The sequence below is a fragment of the Telmatherina bonti genome (genome assembly GCF_933228915.1).
Source record: "Telmatherina bonti genome assembly, chromosome: 4".
NCBI classification, from domain to species: domain Eukaryota; kingdom Metazoa; phylum Chordata; class Actinopteri; order Atheriniformes; family Telmatherinidae; genus Telmatherina; species Telmatherina bonti.
Window position 1 is genome coordinate 26,742,960 of NC_136622.1, and position 22,403 is coordinate 26,765,362.

Sequence of the window (22,403 nt, forward strand, 5' to 3'; positions counted from 1 at the left end):
TATTTTTCATTTAATATCAGGTACATCAAAGTTTAAGTTAAGCTGAACTTTGCTGTTTCCACCCTTATAACACAAGAAGAGGAGAGAAGTAGAGGGAAAAGATGGAGAGACGGATACAGAGAGGCAGCTCTGAAAAGCTGAGGAGCTAAAGTACACCGGAAGACAGGAGAGGAAGACAGAGACAGGAAAGAAACAGCAGATATTTACATAAGCCAATAAGTTTCACCACAATGTTTAGTGTCGTGATATTGTTTCAATCAGCCAAGAAAAGTAGTTGTGCATAACGTGGTGTAAATCCTATGTGATGGACTATACACACAATGTCCTTTAGCTTCTGATGTTGGGGCCCTTTCGACTCACTGCATCCAGGGGCCTCTGCATCTTTTTTTATCCGACAATGACAATAATTGATATTTAGAAAGCCCATTAGTGAGCTTTCGGCAAAATATTGAGTCCATGATGGTGATCAGATGTCATACAGTAAAAAATTGTTACAAAAAGGCATATGTGATTTACAAACAATTCACATTCTACATTACAAATATAACCGAACAGAATAAACGGTAAAGTGGTATTTCTGTCGAGCATGCCTGTTACTGAAAGGAGCACAACGGAGAAAGCTGTCAGGTTGTTTAGAAAACGGTAACGTTTTAATGTATGGTTCGCACAGATCCCACTGATAATTATGAATCAGAGTATTTGTTGTATAGCTCTACTCCGTTTAAACCATTGTCTTAGCAAGGAGACAAGTAGATATTCTATATCAAAAGTTACTATATCAAAAAAGTTAGAAGCCAAAAATATTTCTTCCTGAAATCTGTTACAAATGTAAGTGCAATACCTTGCACAATAAAAACAAATACTACAATAAAGGTGAAACGACTTATAAAGTGCAGAGAGGTTTCAATAAATGCACTGGGGCTGACTATAGTAGTCACACAGGCAGTGTACAAATACTCTAAAAATGCCACTTCCCTTTTTTCCTTACTTTTTCTTTCTTAGCTGATTTTTTTTTCTTTTGTTTATAATTGCCTGAATAGTTTCTTTTTCCCAGGATAAATCTTTGTCCGAATGAATTCTCACAGTATTTGACAAAGACCTTGTCAACATGAAATTGAAAATTTAAGCAAAATGAACTCTACACACTGCGTTGCCACTTGATATGTTAAGGATATGTACTCAAAGAGATATCACATCTGCCACTAACAGGTACATTCATTTTCACTGTGGTATAAGAGACGAGAAGAAGAAACGAGAAGCTAACTGCGGCACAAGGTCATGTCAGGGTATTTTCTATCTTTCTTGTGATTAATTGACCGTTTTTGAACTGAATTTGTAAGAAGTGATTATTTGTTTTGCCCTCCTGTTACACCAAGACATTGCGAATTCCTCATCTCTCCGGAATCAACATAAAGGTAGTAAACATTGAACATGTTCTATATGAAAATACTGCCTAAACTGAAATCAGTGCCAACTACAGCAACAACAATTGTAACATTAACAATATCAATAGAGTAAAAAATAAGAAAAAAAATAAAATAAAAATTACAAGGAAAAAGAAATTACAATAATATATATCTCTCTTAATAGAAATCAAACCATAGAGTATCTCTAAAATGCATATATTTGACAATGTAAACCTACCCTTATCAAAGTTAGCAAATATAATAACACAGAAAGCACATCAATCTTATTCCTCTCACAGAGAGCGCTCACATCATTGTTTCCACAATGGTGTGGGTGGGCTTGATCAAGCCATTGTTCCCATTTGGGTCCAGGGGCTGTGTCAGCTCGCTGCACTTCAGATTGTACTCTTTCGGGCGAGAGCTCACGCCTGACTTCGCCGGTGCTGCCACTGCTTTGATCCTCTGAGGGAAGAGATGAAACGTTAGGCTAATGATCTTTAGAAATGGGGCTACTTACGACTCAAAATGTCAGCTAGAAAGCTTGAAACAACAGACATCTGGAGTGAGTGTGCATTTGAGCCATGTTAATTTCACACTATGTGAGGAGTTTCGATAGACTCCTAAGCAAAGTCATGGCCGAGTTTGTTCGGAAATTCAATTTGCAAGTAGCATTTGATAGTGTAATGTGTCAGCAGGTTTTCAAGGGAAATCAACCACTCTCATTTAAATATGGTCAATTCAGGCTACAAAACAAGCAACACTTTGACCACCAAAACTATCACTTCTTTTTTAAACTAGTGTAGTTAACGTTTGGATTTAATTTGGGGTTACATTTTCATCTTTATCTCTAAACGGAAGCATTCTTTAGAAAGACTATATCAGCTCACCTCAATCAGAGGTCCCTCAGACTGCAAAATCTTGATGACCATCACCATGGGGATGCAGATCATGGAGGCCAAGGCTAAACACCAGCCTAGGCCAATGGCCCAGTCAGGGTACTCATAAACCTTATTATAGGTCAAGGGCTTGTACTTCACCAGGGAGAAGACAAAGCAGCCCTGAAAAGCAAACACATGCCACGTTTAGCTCTTCCCCTATGACCTGGAAAGGTCATCTCTCACCATTTGTCACATGTCATCACCAGCAGTATCTTCAGCACCACCTCTACCCTACAATGAAATAGCACTCAGATCTCTCACCATGCAGAGGACAGGAGTAATTATTGTCCAGCTCCATTTCATCCATGGGTTTGGTCTGTAGCCAATCATATCCTCAACTGCGTCATAGAAATTGTCAGCTCCTATCAAACACAAACAGAAAAAAAGAATAAAGTAAGTACATGCTCTTTCTGCCAAATAATGTCACTGGACATTGTTTCTAATTGTAGAACAACCTTCAAATCTGCCTGCGTAGATTCAGATGTTTATGGGTCCTTATCTGTGTTAACTTACTGTATATCTTTCCACAAGGTCATGGCCTATATAAAAAAATATTTACATACTACAACCAGTAATCACTTTGTCTCAGTAGGTCATAACTTATCTTACTTTGATTGACTGTTGATTGCAGTGATTCATTGTGCTGTGTATTGTGCTAATTTACTGGTAATATTTCTTTGTGGTAACATTACATTTTTATTATCAGTTAATTCTGTTTTAACCCTTTATCAGGCAAGAGGCTATTTTAGATCACTTTGTTTTCTTTCATTTTCTCCATAAAACTTTTTTTTTTTTAAAAATGTAACAGCAGGATGGTTGTGTTGGTACATAACACAAGGACAATTTTAGGATAAAATTTCTAATTTCATTAAGTGCCCTATAAAGGGTTAACTAAGTTTTTCTTATAGTGATTAAAGAGCAAATTCTCTGAGAAGTAAACAAATAACCCAAATATTTGTGAAAGCAGCTACTATTATACCTATTGTATTAAAAAAAAAAAAAATAAATAAAATAAACAGAAATACCTCCAAAGATATAAGAGTTCTCTCAGAACTGTTTGCCCTCTGAACACATCTGTCCAGTTCTGAGGTCTTTGCACTGGCTGCCTGTTGCTAGTCTACAAGGCCCGGAATGGTTTAGGAGCAAAGTACATCAGCCCCATTAAGAACGTATCAGACCCCTCAGGTTAGCTGGATCTGGTTCCCAGAACCAGAACGAGACACAGAGAGTTTAGCTTCTATGCTCCACATGTCTAGAACAAACTCCTAGAAAGTCTCAGATCAGCTCAAACACTCAGTTTATTTCAATCCAGATTAAAGACTTGCCTGTTCTGCATTTCACTCGTTTTTATTCAAAGCTATTTTAGGTTCATAAGTTTCTTTTAAGGTGGAATTGATCTTGATTTGAATAGTTTTTGTCCAATGTTATCTCCTTTTCCTTGCTTTAATTTTCCTTGTTTAATTTTACATCATGCTTCTTATTTTCTAATATTTCACTGTCTCTTAAAAGCACTTTAAATCACCCTGTTGTTGAAATGTGCTATATAAATATACTTGCATTGCCTTACCAGAACCTTGCACTTTACTACTCTATTATCAGTTTGACCCCTGATAGGGTATCAACCCTAAAAGTAACAGCCTTTGATTTGTGGAACAGAGCTTCCATCCTACAACAACTAGTTGTCACTAAGAAGAGCCATAAAACTTTTCTTTTGGGTTTTTTTAAAAATTATTTTTGCTTCTTCAATAATGGCGAGATATAATCTGGTGGGAGGCTGCTCTTTACAGCCAATCACTGGCCAGGACCAATTCTATGTCCATCTCCTCGCAACCTCGACACAGCACTGCAGTTAAACTTATTTATTACTGACCTGTAAAACACCCACACCTTTGTTTGCCTCCATAGAGATCCTTTGGGCTTTTCTATCCTACTCTTGTGAATCATTACTTAAAATGATACCGATACAGTCGTTTCTACTTACCATAAACCCAGGCTACTGCAATGCATTCAAAGAATGCAACCCACAAAAGGCACACACCACTGGCTGCATAGTAGTCAAAGAGCTGAAACACATACATGCCACCCTGGAAAAGAGAAGAGACAAAAGGCTCCACTAATTATCTTTTTGAGGTCTGTGGCAAGAATAAAAGTCAGAGATAGAAGGGGGCATAAAATAGATTTTGAAAGTAGGACACAAGAATACTGGCAGTCAACCAATAAAGGCAGAGTTCAACAGGTGCCGAGATGTCATTGAAGCACAGTTAACTGCTAAATGGAAAACAGCATTCCAAATCTTTCCATTCACACATGCAGGAAGTGGCTGCTGAATGTGGTAGGAAGCCTTATTTGGTTGTAACAATGCAGCAGCAAACCAACATGTGGAAAGTTTACGCCGCGATCTCTGTGGCAGATCCAATACACACAGTCTCCTTTCCTTTTCTAAACATAATAAGCAGTAAAAGTGCAGAAACTCTGTGAAGTAACTGCTGGTGGACTTACTTTAGTTACCATGGCAAGCCCCAGGAGATAGCTTATGAAACACATCACTGCTATGAAGATTTCTCGCCGGTAACCCTTCCTGAGGACGGCTGGATAGAGATCCACAATAGAGGTGATCTGTCCTTCCACTTCAACAAACTGTGGGGACAAAAGGAACTATTAAGTTCTCAGTGTAATAAAAAAAAAAAAAAAAAAAAAAAATTTAAAAAAAAAAAAGACAAAAGACAAGAAAAAATGAATGTCTCTTTCTGTGTGCAAGCAGCTCTTGCTTTGTCTCCACAAGCCACTGATTAGAGAATGAGAGCTGTCTTTGTTGGACAGTAATGAGAATTTAAACAAGGCTTCTCTCTGCAACGCTGGTTAGCAAGGCAAAACAGAAACATAATGACAGTGAATCACTGTTTGCTTGTCTCACTTTTTTGCTCCCATGCATCCCCTCACTGCTTCATGAACTACATAAAGTTGAAAGAAAGTTACAAAAAAGCTCCTCGCATTAAAGTGCTGTATTGCTGAAGTACAAAAGAACATGCTTCTTTGTTGCACAATACCAAACAAAATACATATAATTATATAATAATGGCACGTATGTGCAAGTGACATGAACAATATATGGCATTCAGGATTATAAATCTGCGTAAAATTTATGCTCAGAAAAATCCCCCCACCCACAGAAACACACACACTGGCCCCGTTTCCCTCATGGAAATAGCTTCACTTGCATGAGCCTTTACATGTACTCAAATTTAGAGCGTTGGCCTGATCTCGCACTTGGCTGAGATGGGTAGCTGGCCATGTGCAGGACTGACTTAGTGCAGGGGTAGAATTACACTTGGAGGCAGGAAATATGATATAGCTGGAGAATCCCCCGGGCGTACACTTGTGTTTTGTCTACTTAGATTATCTCGTCTTAATCAAAGCTCTGCTTTATATCAAAGCTAGGCGGATTGCATGCAGCTTATCGTGATGACTTTTATTAACCAAATGCTTGGCAAACATCCACCATTTTCTGATAAAACTTAATATTTTGGCACCTTGTGGAAATAAAACATAATGCTCACACAGTTAAGTCTAGTATGCTGGTAAAATACCCTTGTGGGAATAGATTGCTGCTCTTTTTTTGCCAGTTATCTGATACCTTGAGGTTGTTAGATGTGGATCTGAGAGACACCGTATATGTTTTACACATTAGGGCTGGCAGAAGCCAAAAAAAACAAAAAAACAAAACCCCATGGGACCAGGGTTGAGTCTGCCTGACGTTAATCAGTGACTGTACTAACACTGACCTGACTATCAAGGCCCAGAAGCAGCAGCATGATGAAGAACAGGATTGCCCACAGAGTTGGGAGTGGCATCATGGATACCGCTTTAGGGTAGGCAATAAAGGCCAAGCCAGGACCTGCAGGAAAAATCAGAGTGGGGAAAGGGAGAAGGGGCAGAGGACATGATTAACACTTCTATCTGATTCCAGCTTGGACGACAAACAGAGGCAGTCAGAAAAATATATCATATAAATCAGAAAAGAAATATCCACTCTGGACAAAAAGAAAGATATGACAGCATTGTCATATTTATTCTTTGTTGGCCATAATTGCTCAGTGGATAAAATAAAATATATGAATCCTTTTCATGCCAATGTCGCCCTGTATGTATTAACATGCAGGTCAAACATAAACAACAGCAATCAACTTGGCATGTTGTGTTTCTTACTGTTTATACATCATACAAAACATAATATGTATAACACATCTATAACTTCACATATTATTTTAGCTTCTGATCATTATTTATCACAGGAATATACAGACACATCGTCAAAGCTCTGACAGAATAGCAAATGGTTGCATCCATTTCCCCAACCCCATCAGATATCCTCTAACGCTGAACATTCGTTCATCTTCATGTTTCTAAAAACACTCTGTATCTGTAAGATATCACGTGAAATGTTGGTACTTACTGTGACAAGTGACAATAAGCATACACTACATATAGCACAATGTACACAAAGAGGACCACTTCAGCGGGATACAGTAAGAGCATATGACACAGATTCAGCAACTGAACCCCAGTAGAACAGCTAGGTAAAAAACAGGTATTTTCTCATAAAAGGAGGAAAGTTTGTTTTAATTTACTCAATTCAGTTCTGTATTTGAAAATGCGATGGAGTACAGGTTAACAAATTAAGCATACTATAACAAATAAAGTTGCATATCCTTCACAGACCACATAGAAAATACAGGAAGACAGCAACAGAACCGGTGGGGACCACCAAGAGGTCCACAGTTGGTGAATTGAACTGGATTTTCCGTGCAGTGCTGTTGATCAGAAATATCTCCTCAGGATGCGGATTCATATTTACAAGCAGAACAGGGCCAAGAGAGACATATGGAGCAACTAAATGACACGACCATGCTGAATGTGGGTCATGTGAGCACCTAGTGCCGCTGAACACCTGTAGTAATGATGAAGGACCAGTACAGGAGCCCTGAAAACAAAGCTGTTCATCATGTAGCTAACCTCACATCATTTGACCAAAGCCACGTTATCTGACCCCAGGAAAGGAAGAATGTTATCCACTTAAGGAACAATTTCTTCTCAGTTTGTTCCAGGCTTTAATTCAAGGAGTGTGCAATTGCCGATACCGTTAATTTTCCGCATCATTGTGTCCGATACTGGGAGAAAACACTTCATCTTCTAAAAATTATCGTTTCCAATTGTTTTTTTTTTTGTTTTTGTTTTTTTCTCTTTTTTTTTTTGGCAGCAGCACCCACCATCACTGCTGCCATCACCTTAGACCCTCGTACCTGACTCTGCCACATCGGCAATGTCCACCCCTTGCTCTTGTGCCATGAAGCCCAGGACGGAAAATATTGCGAAGCCAGACACAAAACTGGTACCGCTGTTGAGGCCTCCCAGCAGCAAACAGTCCCTATGTCACACATATGTCATGGAGGTTGTTAATGAACACAGGAGGAACTAGCGTTCCCATTTTCTTTTCACGCAACCGTCTCTGACACAGGTTGCTGTCACTACTACAGTCCCCACTCCTCCCAGCAGAAACGCAACTCACCTGTAGCAGTTGTACTTGTATTTGTTGTAGCTCCCCAATGAAGTCATGGCGCCCAGGCAAATGGCATAGGAGAAGAAAATCTGCGTGCCCGCATCAATCCAAACCTGATGAGACAGAAGTGATGAAGGCGACAAGCTGAAGCCGAGTAGTCATGTTCAAGTTCATCACAGAAAGTTAGCCAGTATTAAGATCAACTCCATCAAGAAACAAAAAACTGCAGATGTGGATATTTTGGTGAAATAACAGGATTTTTTTTTCATCTCTGAACAAACTTCTATGTAAATGTTTTAGCACATATTTTCTGGGAAAAATGAGGAGAATGTGACATGTGGTAGCTACCAAGTGCCTCTTTTCCACCCCAAGAACTTTAAAACAGAACCACTATCATCAACAGATGACCGGCTCCCAGCTCAATGCAGACACACAGGTGTCTGGGATAAAAGGGCTGGGATGAAGTTGGACTGGGTGTGTGATTCATGTAGAGCGGGGATCTCCTGCCTACTTAGGAACAGCTGATATGATTTGGGCTTTTCATTTAGTTCATCATTATCTGTTATTTAGCACCTCAATCGGCTTAACTTCCTCTTTTTTTTATTTTGCATCCGCTTTTTTATTGTTCATTTAATTTCATTTTGCTTCTCATGATCGTTTTCCTTTTCATTGCTACTTGCCTGTTTAATTTGTTTTTGCGTCTTCTAGAAGTTAAACTTCATTTTGTTTTGTGTGTAATTTGCCAGATCTTGTTCTTGTTCCGTTCCTTATGCTGCCAACTTGTTATTACTCTTGGATTTATGTTTGTTTGGACTTTGATGGATTCTGCTCCTGCAGCACTCTGCATTTCTTGTCTGTGAGTTTTATTACAGCTCCTTTAGTTTTATCTGGCTGTTTCCTGCCTGATACTGAGCTCGGTCATTATAACACTGCTGAAAGCTGCAGGATTCTTAAGGATGCTGCAAACAGCGTCCTTAACAACAGGGCTATTGTTCTGTTTTGGTTAGTTTAATAAAAACTTACACTTACAGCATCTAACCAGTGAGATTCAGTGGTGATTGAAGTATGATTTTAAAACTTTAAAACTTTTTAAACATTGCGGGTCCTATTGTTCTGGTCTTTATGCAAGATAAGATCATTAGAGGGACCATTTACTGCAACTTGACTCTCATAATAACAATCCCATTTAAAAATACTCATTTTAAACTAAACTCCACCCAAAATATAAATAAACAGATACAAATCATAATACCAACATCCGAAAAAAAAAAGACAAGTAAATCATTACAGTCAGTTGCTTTGATCTTACCTCTGGATCCTGGAGTCGGGTCAGGTTGGGGTAAAGATAAAACTTAATCCCTTCAGCGGCCCCAGGCAGAGTTACGCCACGCACCAGTAGTATTATTAGCATTAAAAATGGGAAAGTTGCAGTTATGTACACCACCTGGACAAGACAAAGAAATAATTAGACAAACAATATATGATCAGATGTTATTAGTGGGAAATATGCTTCTTTTTTTTTTTTTTTTTTCCCTACTCTCATTTCTAACTTCTTCACAAAACAAATCTTCTTTCTCATAACTGTATTATGTAAGTATTTGATGACTGAATGTTGTTTATTTTGTTACCTAAGACTATTTTGCATCCATAAGTGATAGATAAAGTTTTCTCATTTGAATTTTGCTACACAAAGTGTTTCTTTCACATGTATGTGCGCTGATGGAATGCAAAGCACTTACACTGTTCATGCCGCTTATTTCCTGAACTGCTCTCTGGTTAAACATTAGATCATTTAAGGCACTAATGTGATAGAAGTGAACCTTCCATTAGTGGGGAAATAAACCTTCAAATGGTCCCTAATAGGGTTAATCATTTTCCTCACAGAGTTGCTCCTGTTGACAGCGACCCAGTTTCTGTCCCACTAACAAAGACGAGGCAAAAGAGCAACCCATGTGTTAACAGTCAACAGTGTGTCTGGCCAAGGAGTAACTCCTCGGACAATGTGGAGGCCTGTGTCCCTAAATTAACAACATTAACCTTGTTTCCAAGAATGTGGGTTATCTTTGTGCAAGTGTTTTCTCACTGAGGGGAATAAAAAGCAAAAGCCGAACAGCATCCAGGCAACACAACAAGCACAGGATGTATCTACGCCTCAGTACTCACTTTCCCAGTGGACTTGACTCCTTTCCAGATGCAGAAGAAGCAGATAACCCAAACTGCCAGGAGACACACAGCTAAGTCCCACTTGAGGGGCCCTATGTCTTCAATACCAGTGGAGATACTCAGGACGTTGCGTCTGCAGAGGAAACAAAGTACAACATTTTAGCAATTTTCTGACATGTCAAGCATAAATGGTCACAAATGTGGACTAACTTTGCTACATATAGACAAGGGGCTAAATTAGAATGCATTAAAGACAGTTATATATTTTCCTTTCTTTTTTTCTGACCTGCTGTTTTTACAAGTGTTAAAAACAGCATAAACACCTCAGACGTGCAAGCTTTTGCAGCAGTGAACTGAGATCAAATCAAAACATGTCAGAAAGCAGATGGCTAAATGACATTTTTATTAAGTATTTTCTTTTAGTCTAATTACTAGGATAAGAAGTGTGCAGCACAAATAAAGTTTATGACAACCTACTGGAAAAGTAGAACTTTCTAAAAGTAAAGTGCTATGTACAGGAATGGTGCCGGGCCAAACGCGTTTACACAAGCGAGATAAAGAGGCTGTGTTACTTTAGTGCATGCATGTGTGTGTGTGTGCACAGGCATGTTGTCAGTGAATACTCACTCCCAGAACTCTGTGACAGGAGAGGTAAAGTTAGTAGCATTGGCTGTCAGCCAGAGGGTCTTGTTCTTGCGGACCGTGTCCTCTATACAGTGCCCAGTGTTCCAGGGCTGATTGCATTTTGCCCAAGGGAGCTCAGGCTGAAAGCACTGAAAGAGGTAGTAGAGTCCCCAAGCCAGAATCACGATGTAGTAAATGTTCAGGAGAGATACGATCACGATAGAGGCATAGCCGATACCTGCAGACATGGAAAAAGACAGGAAGAATTAAACACTGGCTCCGTTACAGTACCTTTGAAGTAAGAAATTAGCTTCAACCTGCAGAATTTACACAGATTTTTCACAACTTGAACAAGGTAAAACCATTTTTTCTGCCTTTTACAGAGAAGTATCCACCAGATGCCAAAACTAAAGTTGCCTCCTATTGCTGTAGTGTGTTTTCCTGTCATCTCAATCACTCATTGCAAACCTCTGTGACCAATAACACCTCTGAGGAGTGTAGGGATGGCGAATCAAAACGGGAAATCAAAACGATGATCTGTGTTGCTGGGAATTATTGCTACAGTCAGTCACTTTCACAATTACATATTTTATGCTTTGCTTAGCTCATATGATTCATCGTGTGCCGATGATCAACCCTCTGACTGATAGTGCAGCTGCATGTAACACAGAGCACACCCAAACACACCTTCCTCTGATACCAAGTGATTACAGGTGAGTTTTATCAAAGCTTTGAAAGTAGGCTAAAACAACTGACTCAAAACGGGGGTGGGGGGGTTAACATCCCCAGCTTGACTGGACTTTCAACTGTTATAACGTCCTTGGTGCATTCACGTTATTTTTAGATGACTTTGTCACGAACTCCAACACAGAAATCCCTGGTACTCTTCTACCACTCTGGAGTATTTTTAAACTCATCATCTCCGTCACCCCCACCTCCTCATTCCCACATTCCACACGCAAACTGACCGAGACGTCAGCGCTGTGACAGGTGTGTGTTTTATGTGTGTATTCGTGTAGGTTTGACTGCGTGCTGCCGAGCTGTGAGGAAAGTGGTGGATTCACTGTGAGCTTTGGGAAACAGAGGAGATCTGTTATGAGCTAGCTTGTGGCAGATGAGATGAGATGAGATGAGATGCTGCAAAGTTTCCTCTCTATCCCATGTGACTTCCCCAGTGTGAACATGAGTAAGGGTGTCGTGGCAGCTTCTGAGGGCGCGGCGCACCAGCGCATGTCTACAGTTGTCACTCAGAGGTAAATGGAGGTATGTGAAGGCAGCGAGAAGCCCAAGCGTGTGCTGACCGTGATGACGCTGTCGCTGAGGACGTGCAGTATTTATAATCTCCCATGAGCTAAACAAAACGGGTAGATCCCCATTGCATATAAAAAGAGAAGGAACTTCATGTTGTTTTTTTCCTCCCTTAGTCTGTTTCCATGGCAACAAAAACTCCATTATCATTAACATGACAAAACATAAAGGACAACTTACTATTGTGACGCATGTTCATGCATAACAGTGACTGTAGTTTTTTATATATATTCACTTAAATGTTTGTAGATATATATATGTATTTAAGTATTTGTGAGCCTTTATTGATGTAAACAAGATCATCTGCAGGAATTTCAGCGTTCCACTGGTATTTATTCTTTTCGACCCTTTGATTAATTAAAACTGCACTTGGGAAAGGGCAAAGGAGGGCATTCTTCTGCTGAGCAGAGAGACGAACGTCAGACTGAAACGGGAAAATCGAGGCGAAAATCTTGTTCAAAGAAATGAGGCTTTTAGCCAGCATTAAATATTAAATGGAGTTGTCAGAGAAGATTTGTGCCATGGTGCAAAGCTTGTGTTTATCTTCCTGTGAGTGGGAATGTGTGCTTCAAGTGTTTCAACTAACCAGTAAAAATGGGACAGAGCTTGGCCCAGCAGGTGATCCCTCCTTCAGAGGTGTACTGTCCCAGTGCGACCTCCAGGAAGAACACAGGTAGGCCACCCCCAAACAGGAAGATGAAGTAAGGGATGAGAAACGCACCTGGGGGAGGCACATGAGAAAAAATGTTGGAGTAAGACGTCTTTTTGTTAGATCTCTATTTTCATTTCAGCATTGGGATGCACTTCCCTGGCTTACCTCCACCATTTTTATAACAAAGATAAGGGAAGCGCCAGACGTTTCCTAATCCAACAAAGCCACCGGCCACGGACAGGACAAAGTCGAGCTTACTGGCCCACTTCTCCCTCTGAGGAGCCTTTCCTTCAGCTTCATCTTCAGGCCGGGTGCCGGGGCTCTTCCCTGGTGAGGGTTTGAGGGTGTCCTTATGAAAGTCCTTCAGGCATTGGAGCTTCTCTTTTTGTGCCATGCTGTTGACAGCAAAAAATGAGAAGGAAATGTACATGTAAGGCTGAGAGACAGACAGAGGTGAGAGGGATAACGCACAGACACAGAGGAGCATTAGTGAGATAATACTGTGTCCTCGCTGCATTCCAGCTTGCTGCGTGAGCACCTGATACACAGTACAATGCTGTTAATCTCACTAATCTGAACAACTGATGTATAGAGGTCATTCTGACTGAAGAAATGTTCAGGGAGCTTATTTGCACTGAAAAACAAAGCAGAAGTGAGTTATGGAGCCTAGTGGCATAATACAGACTCATTCATTTATTACTGAGTAAGATGGAGGAAACGGTGAAACTATTCAGCAAAATTTAAATAAAACTTGTGCATGTTTATATCAATGCGCTCTTTTATTCCAGCAGCATCTTAGAGCAGATATATTCTACTGAGATGGTTGGCTCACATTATCAGTGAAGGGAAGAGCTTTGGAACAATACACGCCTTAAAGACCAAACCTAAACATCGGCAACACTTCTTTTTTTTTTTCTCTCCTAGTTGTATTTATATTATCAGTGATTCATGCTGGTTTGAACTTAAATTAGCATAAAAGATTTACTTTTTACAGTCCCAAAGTGAAGGTTGTTCTCAGGAAGCTACAACAGTTTAAGTTCACTTGAGTGTTTACACTGTAAACTGCCTTTCCAAGAAAGACAGGATTTGTTATTACAGACCAGGGTATCCTATTTCCACTCAGGAGCCAAAAAGGAGACCTTAATGCGACAGGAATAACTGTGTAAGACGTGCCAAGACTGAATATAACGGAAGTTCTGAGTGGACATAAATTAAAGAAAAACTGCAGGAGGGACAATGAGAATGTACAATGTGCACGGTGACTTGTAACATGGCTGAGAAAAGCTTCCTGTTTCTTTTAAGTTTGTGTCAAATAGGGAAGGCGTTGGAAGAGCAACAGTATACTTCCCTTTAGCGCTTTCAGTCAATAAAATGAAATAATACAACAGCGGTTCCCACAAAAGAACTTGTTTACAAATCAGAACAGGGATTAATCTGAATTAACAAAGAAAGCACTTTGAACGCTTTAACAAATGACATTAAGAAATTATGTGAGTTAAAAACAGAATAATGATCCCTGTAGTCATATTGAAGTACTTCTCCACTCAGAAATGGGCACCTTGACCCGCACCCTAACCTCACATTCCCAGTGGGAACTACGCATCTCCTTACTTAACTGATGTCCTGTCCACACTGTGCCTCATCATTTTCTAGGATTTCTCTCTTCCTGTTGTGCCTGACAAGTCAATTTGAACTGCTTTCCATTCTCAAACCTGCTTATGTAACTGGATCAGCTCTTGCTCACTCTTGTTTCTCATCCTGTTTCTCTCCCTTTATATCCCTTTCTAACCTTTTACTCCCATCTGCTCAGCGTATGAGCCTTCACCTGCCTTGCTTGGCTTTAGGAAGCTGCCAGATAAGAATTAGCGGAAACTGGCCATGTGATGCAACCCCCTGATATGCTTCAGAGGAGATTCCTTCACTGTATGACAGGAAAACATATGACCGGCTTCACATTTTCAGCAGTTAATATAAATCACCGCTTTTCTTTCTTTCTCCTGACACTATGAATCATTAATAATGAAGCCTGAGGTTGTGTCACTTATCTACTTTCTTTTTGAACAAAAAAGATTTGCAATAGCATAAAATAGACAACACTGTTTTTACTACTTTCTAAATCAGTACAGAGACTAAACTGACTGAACACATGCAAAATCAGTTCTTAAAGCAATTCAGAAAAACTTACATTTCCTTCATGGCTGCGACTATGTATAGTGTCCTTCTCTCTCAGCTGTCACCATTCCTCTGTACTGAATGCCTTTATGCAGACACGGGGCACAAGAAGTGGAGCTGACAGCAGTGCCCGCCCCTTGGCCAAAGACAATTAAATCCGACGTAGAGATTGGATGTAGCTCCGCTGTGACAGACAACTCAGGTACCAGCATTAGAGACTGTAAATTTCCACTTCCCACTACTGCCAGCCCACTAACATACACACAGCCAAGTGGTGGGGGATGAGTGAGTGTCACATGAGCAACAAGCACGCACACACACTTCTTATTCATGTTGGAGACACAGAGGACATTTCAGAGGAGTAAGAAGGCTGAGCTGCGCCTTTACTGGCGGTGGACCTTGATTTATGATCTCTGAGAAAAAGATGAACTGGGGGTTTTAGTGCCTATTATAAATATTCAAACACTGCTGAAATATGAAGCTCAGTTTCATAATGAGTTTTAGAGTAAAAGAAACTATTTGAATTCAGCTGCATGCAAGAAGCATGTTTACTTCAATTTCTTTTTAGTACATCCTGTAACGCGTGGGTCATTATCAAGGAAATGTAAAAGGGCTCAGTATCAGCTTCTCACAAACCCTAATAAGGTAATGTATCGTCTCTGCTTGTCCATGGTCTGTTTAGTTCCCAGTCACCGCTCTCAGAGTTTAATAGCAGCACAGATGCTGCTGGAATGCAACTGTCAATTAACAAGGGATGCCTTTGCAGGATGCACAAGGTTAAATGACAGCTGATTACAAGCTGTCAGTCAAACACCAAACACACACTTCTTAGCTTTGAGAACTCATAATTGATATTTTGGTGTGCTAAAAATGGATGCACTATTCAGCTACACTGAGACATTTTACTGACAGAAACTTTGGCTTTCTTTCACCTTGTATGTTTTAATCTTAGTTACAGCTTTATAACTGATGTCAGTCAGGCTAGTGGGTATGTGAACAACATTGTGTTGTTAAGTTAAAAAAAAAAAAAACATATCAAAGATATCAAAATGCTAGATAATCTTTTTTGTTTGTTTTAAATGTTGTTTTTGTTTTATCATGTTAAGCAAATTTAACTATTTGAGTTTAGGGAATGATTAATCAAATGTTATCATGGATTCTTGTGTCGTTGGATAATGTTTGGGTAAGTCACTTAGATACAGTCAAAATATTGGGAAATTGTATGTTAAGCACCTGTGGCCAAAAAAAAAAAGTTTAGCAGCCCTTCAGGCTTTATCTGTTGAGAGGGCGGATTGGGGTTACAGTCAGTCATACACTGGACACAGTGGACAGAGCATGAAGTAGGTTAAGTATGCACTACTAAGTATGATATAAGCTAGTAAACGTCTTACTTCATCAGACCTACTTCATATCTCATCCACAAGGAAGCAAAACAAACATGTATCCATCCATTTAGTCAGTTTGTGGCTTATTTGTGGAGAGTGGGGTTGTATGGGTAAAGCTGTTAACTTGCAGAAGACCCTAAATATTTATATAACTCTCCCACACCATGTCACTGTGAAGCCCGGGTGTACCTGAACGCATCACAGTAGCCCTCCCAAAGTGATCAGACAGACACGAGGCTCGTGGGTTCAAAGGTCAAAGCACCACTCTTTCTTTTTAAATATATATTTAAATTTAAGCTTAAATCTTTACCTCAGTTGTGCCGATTCCTAAGTGGGGAAAACGCAGGGTTTCTTGTTTACGCGGGAGGGTCGTGGAAATCGAGTATGAGAACCACATGAGAACACACGTGTTTTTCACCCGTAATAAAGCGATATATTTCACTTACATAAAAAAACAAACGCAATAAACTTTTTTTTTAAATCCGTCTTTTGTACAAGCATAAACCTAATCTAAAATAATTTATTCAGTTGTTATGTGTAAAGAAGATACGGAATTACCTGTAGTCTTACTTTTATTAAGCAGCTTGCTGTTCCTTGTTTTGCAACTGATAATAATAGTTTAAATTGAACAGTATAATCTGTTTGGTTTAACAGGTTTGTTTCTATGACCTGATGCGCTTAATATGAGTTTGAGTGGAAAATCACCAGCTTCTTCTCCACGCTCCAACTTCTTAAAGCGACAGTCCCCCTCATCTTGTGTTCCGTGTCAATCTCACGAGACATGCCGCACACGCGTGGATATTTGATTTGTTCAACTATTTAAGTATTTATCCCGAAACGGTCAGATTTACGTATAATTAATCAAATAGCTTCTGTTTTTTCTAAATGCGCATTTATGAATATTTTCTATTTCTAATTAGTGCGCCACTTCACAGGATGGTATTTGATTTAAAAAAAAAAAAAAAAAATTACCCTGACTAGATTAACCTAATTTGATGATATTCCAGGAGCTTCATCTGCATTTCTGTCTTTTTCATGTCTCTGTGTAGTTCCCAACAGGATGACTGAACAAATCATTTGATAGCAGTTGATTTACATGTGAGAAATGGAAAAAACCTGGTACATTTTAATGTCTTAAATAAGCCATGACAATGATCCAGCAGCATAAAACTAACTTACTGCTACATATTTCATAACCATTTTTGTAAATTATTTACACCAGTACTTTTCCTGTTATGAAGGATGATCACTTTGATGATTCTTGGATGTTGTATCCTGATTAATCATTTGACCGCACTGTCTAGTCATGTTTTTTATAAACAGATATCTGCAAAAGTGTCCAAGTGCTGATTACCTTTTTTATTGGTTAGGTCAGTAGCCATTTTCATTCATCAACACTGGGAAGGGAATCAGGTCAAGACTTTTCCTGTGGTTTTCCTTCACACATGCAGCAAACAACAGAAGGTTATTCTCAGTAGATCAATTCTCATAACTGGAAGTCCTGTAGTGGACCACAGAAGACCACGCATCTGTTAAGATGACTGTTTTTGTGTTGGCATTTATACCACAGATATAAGAAGGAGAAAAAAAAACAACAATAAAATCACCGACCCTTATCAGAGTTCATAATCTTTCACCTTGAACTCTTAAAACAATTCCTTGAATTCATAGATTTACGAGACTTAAAGCTGAGTTAGGTAATCTTGCCCAGAGACATTTTTTTTTTACTCTGGGTAAAGTGGTTCCTCATCCTGATAGTAGTCTATACATTTTGTAATGATGAACAATAAAAAATTTAGTAAGACCCCTAGGTTTACTGTAAATCTGTAAAAACTCTGACCACTCAAAATGTTTGGGGCGAATTGAAGTTGTTCATTTCTTATATTTTTTTTAAGCTTCTTCTCCCGGCACACACTGCATATAAAAAGCATGTTAGGATGAAAATACAAAGTAGTGAAGAAGAGACTCGGAAGGCAAACATGGCTGATAAAATGCAGGAAGGATTTCTCCGACCCAGCTCGGTTTATTTGTCTCCTCCCACTAAACAGCCAAGATCGTTGGTGGAAAAAGCTGCAAACTAGAAAAGCACTCGCAAACCTCTGCCAAGGCCTTTAAAAAATTCATGGATCCAAATGGTGACCCGGATCACACATTTCCAACAACTCCTGAAAATGTAATTAAAATCCGTCCATAACTTTTTGAGTTATCTTTAACACAAACATAACCTCCTTGGCAGAAGTTAAAAAAAAAAAAACCTTGGATCACGCAAGGAGCAAAACTAGAGGGGGAGGAGCCAAGACAGGGTGCCACTTTCACATCTTGCTAGCTCCCCAACATTACCTACCCCAGCTTTAATGCAGATTGACCTGTTCTTTTAACATTTTCAAAAAGTCCAATCAATTATAAAACACAGACATGTGCTTTGCACATGCCTTGCCCCTCTCTGAGCCACCACCTTATCATGGAGGAGGGGTTTATGTGTCCTGAAGATCCTAGCAGCTATGTTGCTTTATGCCCCTGGTTGGGTCCCCCATGGCAAACAGGTGTCTAGGGGAGGGATCAGACAAAGTGTGGCTCAGCGACCCCCATGAATATGACAACCATTAGCAGACGTGTTCCCTTGCCTGGATGTGGGTCCCCGGGGCCCCCCTCTGGACCCAGGCCCAGGGGTGGGGCACAAGAGCGAGCGTCTCAGGCATGTTTAAGACTCAGGTTGCTGAGATGTTAAAAAACTCCTTGGTGGCAAGGCCCCTGGGGGTGGATGAGGATAGGGTCCATCGGACCGTTGAATCTTGGATTGAGGAGGAGCAGTGCAGTTTTCGCCCTGGTCGCAGAAGAGTGGACCACCTCTATACCCTCTTTGGGATCGTGGCTGCCCTTTATCACTGATTCTGTTCATAACTTTTATGGGCAGAATTTGTAGGTGCAGCCGAGGTTTTGAGGGGATCCGGTTTGGTGACCTCAGGATTGGGTATCTGCTTTTTGCGGATGACGTGGTCCCATTGGCTTTACCTGGTTGTGATCTCCAGCTCTCGCTTTAGCAATTCACAGCCGAGTGTGAAGCGTCTGGGATGAGAATCAACACCTCCAAATCTGAGACTATGGTCCTCAGCCAAAATAGGGTGGATTGCATCTCCAGGTCAGGAGTGAGGTCCTGCCTCGAGTGGAGGAGTTTAAATACTTTGGGGCCTTGGAGCATGAGCTCGACAGTGGATCGGTGTGGCGTCTGCAGTAATGCGGACTCGTGGTAAATAAGGAGCTCACTTCATTCTCACTTTTGGTCATGAGTTGTGGGTTATGACTGAAAGAACGAGATCTCGCATACAGGTGGCTGAAATGAGTTTCCTCCGCAGGGTGGCCAAGCTCTCCCTTAGAGACAGGGAAAGAAGCTAGGTCGTCCGGGAGGGGCTCAGAGTAGAGCCGCTGCTCCTCCACATTGAACACCCTGGGATCCCCCCAGCAGAGATGGCAAATGAGGCTGGGGACAGGGAAGTCTGGGCTTCCCTGCTTAGGCTGCTGCCCCCCACAACCCGAGCCCTGATAAAGTGGCAGAAAATGGATGGAGGGATGGATGGACGGAGTTTTGCATGTAAATGATTAACAACTAATTTAAATAACTCTCAATGCTAATAATTGATAGGTTGATCTCAGTGGAAGGCTGAAAAAATATCCATTTTAATGTTACCAAATGTCAAGCAGAATCTCAAACACACAGAGAGTGTCTTTCTGCCTTGACTGGTTGGAGAGGACAACAGAGAAGAGGAGTGAAACCCTGAGAAAAAAAACATGATAAAATATAAACAGAGAGCTCCCATAGTCTGGCATTGGTATTGTCTTAATCTGGAGGCTTTGTCACAGGTATATATATCACCCTTTTATCAGAGTGGTGTCTCTTAATTACATATTGAACAGAACCACTGTATGATTGGTGGATGGTTAATCCTGATTGGTATCCCAAAAGACTGGATACCGACTGGATACCAATGTACTGTTAAAATTACTATTGCCACAGTTGTTCAAGACCAATTTAAGTAAATTTTCTTTAAAAACAGGGCATGAGAGTATGTTCACTCACACTCGCAAGTACCAAACCCTGTTTAAGTTTTATAAATATGTCCAAATAGACACTGAGAAAATAAGTTTATTGTGCAATTGTATGACTCAAGAAAAAAAAAACTTTCAAACACATTAAAGAGAAGAGCATGCTCTTTAGTTCCTTATTTTTTAGCTGCATCCTTCTCTTTTTTTTTTTTGTTTACATGTATGCTTCCTCTTTAGGCTCTGAGGCAACTTCTCATGCGGGTCTTGTAAAGTGGTGTTTTTTCAACGCTACAGAGTCTGCTTTAGTTTCTGTGATGGTTTCACCCAGCAGAGAACAAAAGATCTGTCAGGAGAACAATGGCCTTCTGATGCCTGAGGGTGAAATGGCAAGGAAACAGGAAAGTGACTTGTTTAAAAGAAAAAAAAAATCAAGTTAGTGCTCTCTGTGACTAAAACCAACCTTGAATCTAAAGTGGTATGGCTGAACACAAATTGTGGGCTTGATCTAATGTAAATCAAAATGCATAGGTGTGTTTACTGAGAAAGCATTCATGAAGATTAAACAAATATGAAATAATTTCTTGTGAAAGAACTCGAGTAGCTTTTTGTGTTTTTTGTTTCATTCCATTCAGAATTGTGAGAAATGCAAGACTGCAGTAGCAGAACCATAATGTCACAAAAATGAAAGGTGCAAAATGTAACAAAATAAAATGTCAGGTACATTATATTTTAATGAATAATAATAAATAAATAAAAAATCAGTTTCTATGTAGATGGCAGTTGCCATATTTGTGCCACCATTTTTACAAAGCTGCAGTACTGGCTAACGCACCATATGGGATAAGAAACACCTTGAAAGGCACATAGAGGAAGCTAGGAAAGATATACACAATTCTGAGTTGCCTCTAGAGGGTCATTGCTGCACCTGAGGCCACTTGATCAGACAAGTGGTTAGTTGATAATGTGTTGATGCCTGGAAGAGCTTTGTTGACTGACAGCCACTATCCACTTTGCATTTGAAGTCATTTCTTACACACTCTACTTTTAAACTTTATTAAGAAATAGACATACAATCCCTATTGATGGTCAGAAATGACACATGCTCTGTGTGATGGCAGCTTTGCACTAAACTGTTTCTGGGACTGAAAACTTACAACCCTGCCAAAATGCTCTGATATGGGGAATACATCCTTCTGCCCTTTGCAAAAGTAGTGTACTTAAAGTTTATTTCAAAGGCGCTCTATTGTGCTATTTCTAGTTTTCAGAGCTTTCTGAAGTGTTATAGTGTTGAATATTCATCAGACATATGAGAGGCGCCATTTTTTATCACCTGAACACATGTTTGAGTTTCACAGGTCCTCTCTACGTTTGGTTTCCATGGCGATGAAAACTATTGGTTTTAGAGAGTTTTCTCTACTTCAAAATTTTAGTGACGTCCCGGGGGAGGAACTCAGTGATTGGTCATCGTCTCTAGGTTGTGCACATTCATGAGAAGAAAGCCACATCCACCTACACTGCTCAGTATAACTACTTCTAGCATTGACCACTCAGACGGAGCTCGCTGGCAGGACATAGGGTGGAGCTTTCTCTGTCTGCTTGTTTCTTCCAGAGGCTGATCTGAGAGGATCATACAAAATGAATGAAGTGTTAGTGAAAAATGCTTGATTATTTCTTGTCCTTTTGGACTTGCATATTAAAATAAATTAGACTGAAATGTGCATAATAAAGCCACTTAAAGTATGCTTGAGTGTAAGTTTAAGTAGACTACAGCCGCTATACGATGGACCATTATATTGTATTGTAGGCCTACTAGAACATTAACTAACTTAATGCTTCTTTAGACTACACTGGAACAATTTTAGTTCATAAAAGTATACCTAACTAAACTAGAATGTGGACTCATAGTATATAACTAGTGCAATGGCCGTGCATAGGTGGGTGTTCTACCCCCAGCTAAGTGATGCATTTGCTATTAGGCCACTATGCTAACCACCTGCAGCCCCAACCTTTTTTATTTTATTGAAAAGTTTGAAAAACCTTGAGTATGAAAAATCCTACATTTTATACCCACGTACAGTAACTAAACACGTAAAATGCTCGTCTTTATCCGCTGCCTCTAGAACAAACATAACCTTTCTTATGTGTCGACAAACAGTT

General features: G+C 39.9%; 1 protein-coding gene across 1 annotated transcript; it reads right to left on the minus strand.

The window, feature by feature from the left end:
- On the minus strand, nt 1–14,945 carry slc6a6b (solute carrier family 6 member 6b). Its single transcript, XM_079239389.1, has 14 exons — nt 14,834–14,945; nt 12,814–13,043; nt 12,583–12,717; nt 10,692–10,926; nt 10,065–10,197; nt 9,211–9,345; nt 7,911–8,014; nt 7,645–7,769; nt 6,127–6,239; nt 4,844–4,981; nt 4,326–4,428; nt 2,606–2,706; nt 2,294–2,464; nt 1–1,868 (listed from the first exon to the last, which is right to left on the minus strand). Exons 1-14 carry the CDS (start codon nt 14,842–14,844, stop codon nt 1,713–1,715), a joined length of 1,890 nt encoding a protein of 629 aa, XP_079095515.1. The 5' UTR covers nt 14,845–14,945; the 3' UTR covers nt 1–1,712.
- Between the last annotated feature and the right edge of the window lie 7,458 nt (nt 14,946–22,403).

Bases quoted from the DNA above. Each gene is read 5' to 3' on its own strand.
- slc6a6b (XM_079239389.1), bottom strand. The intron at 10,198-10,691 runs GTGAGTATTCAC...TTTCCTCTGCAG, and splicing joins CCTGTCACAGAGTTCTGGGA to ACGCAACGTCCTGAGTATCT. The intron at 2,465-2,605 runs GTGAGAGATCTG...TTTGCTTTTCAG, and splicing joins TTACTCCTGTCCTCTGCATG to GGCTGCTTTGTCTTCTCCCT.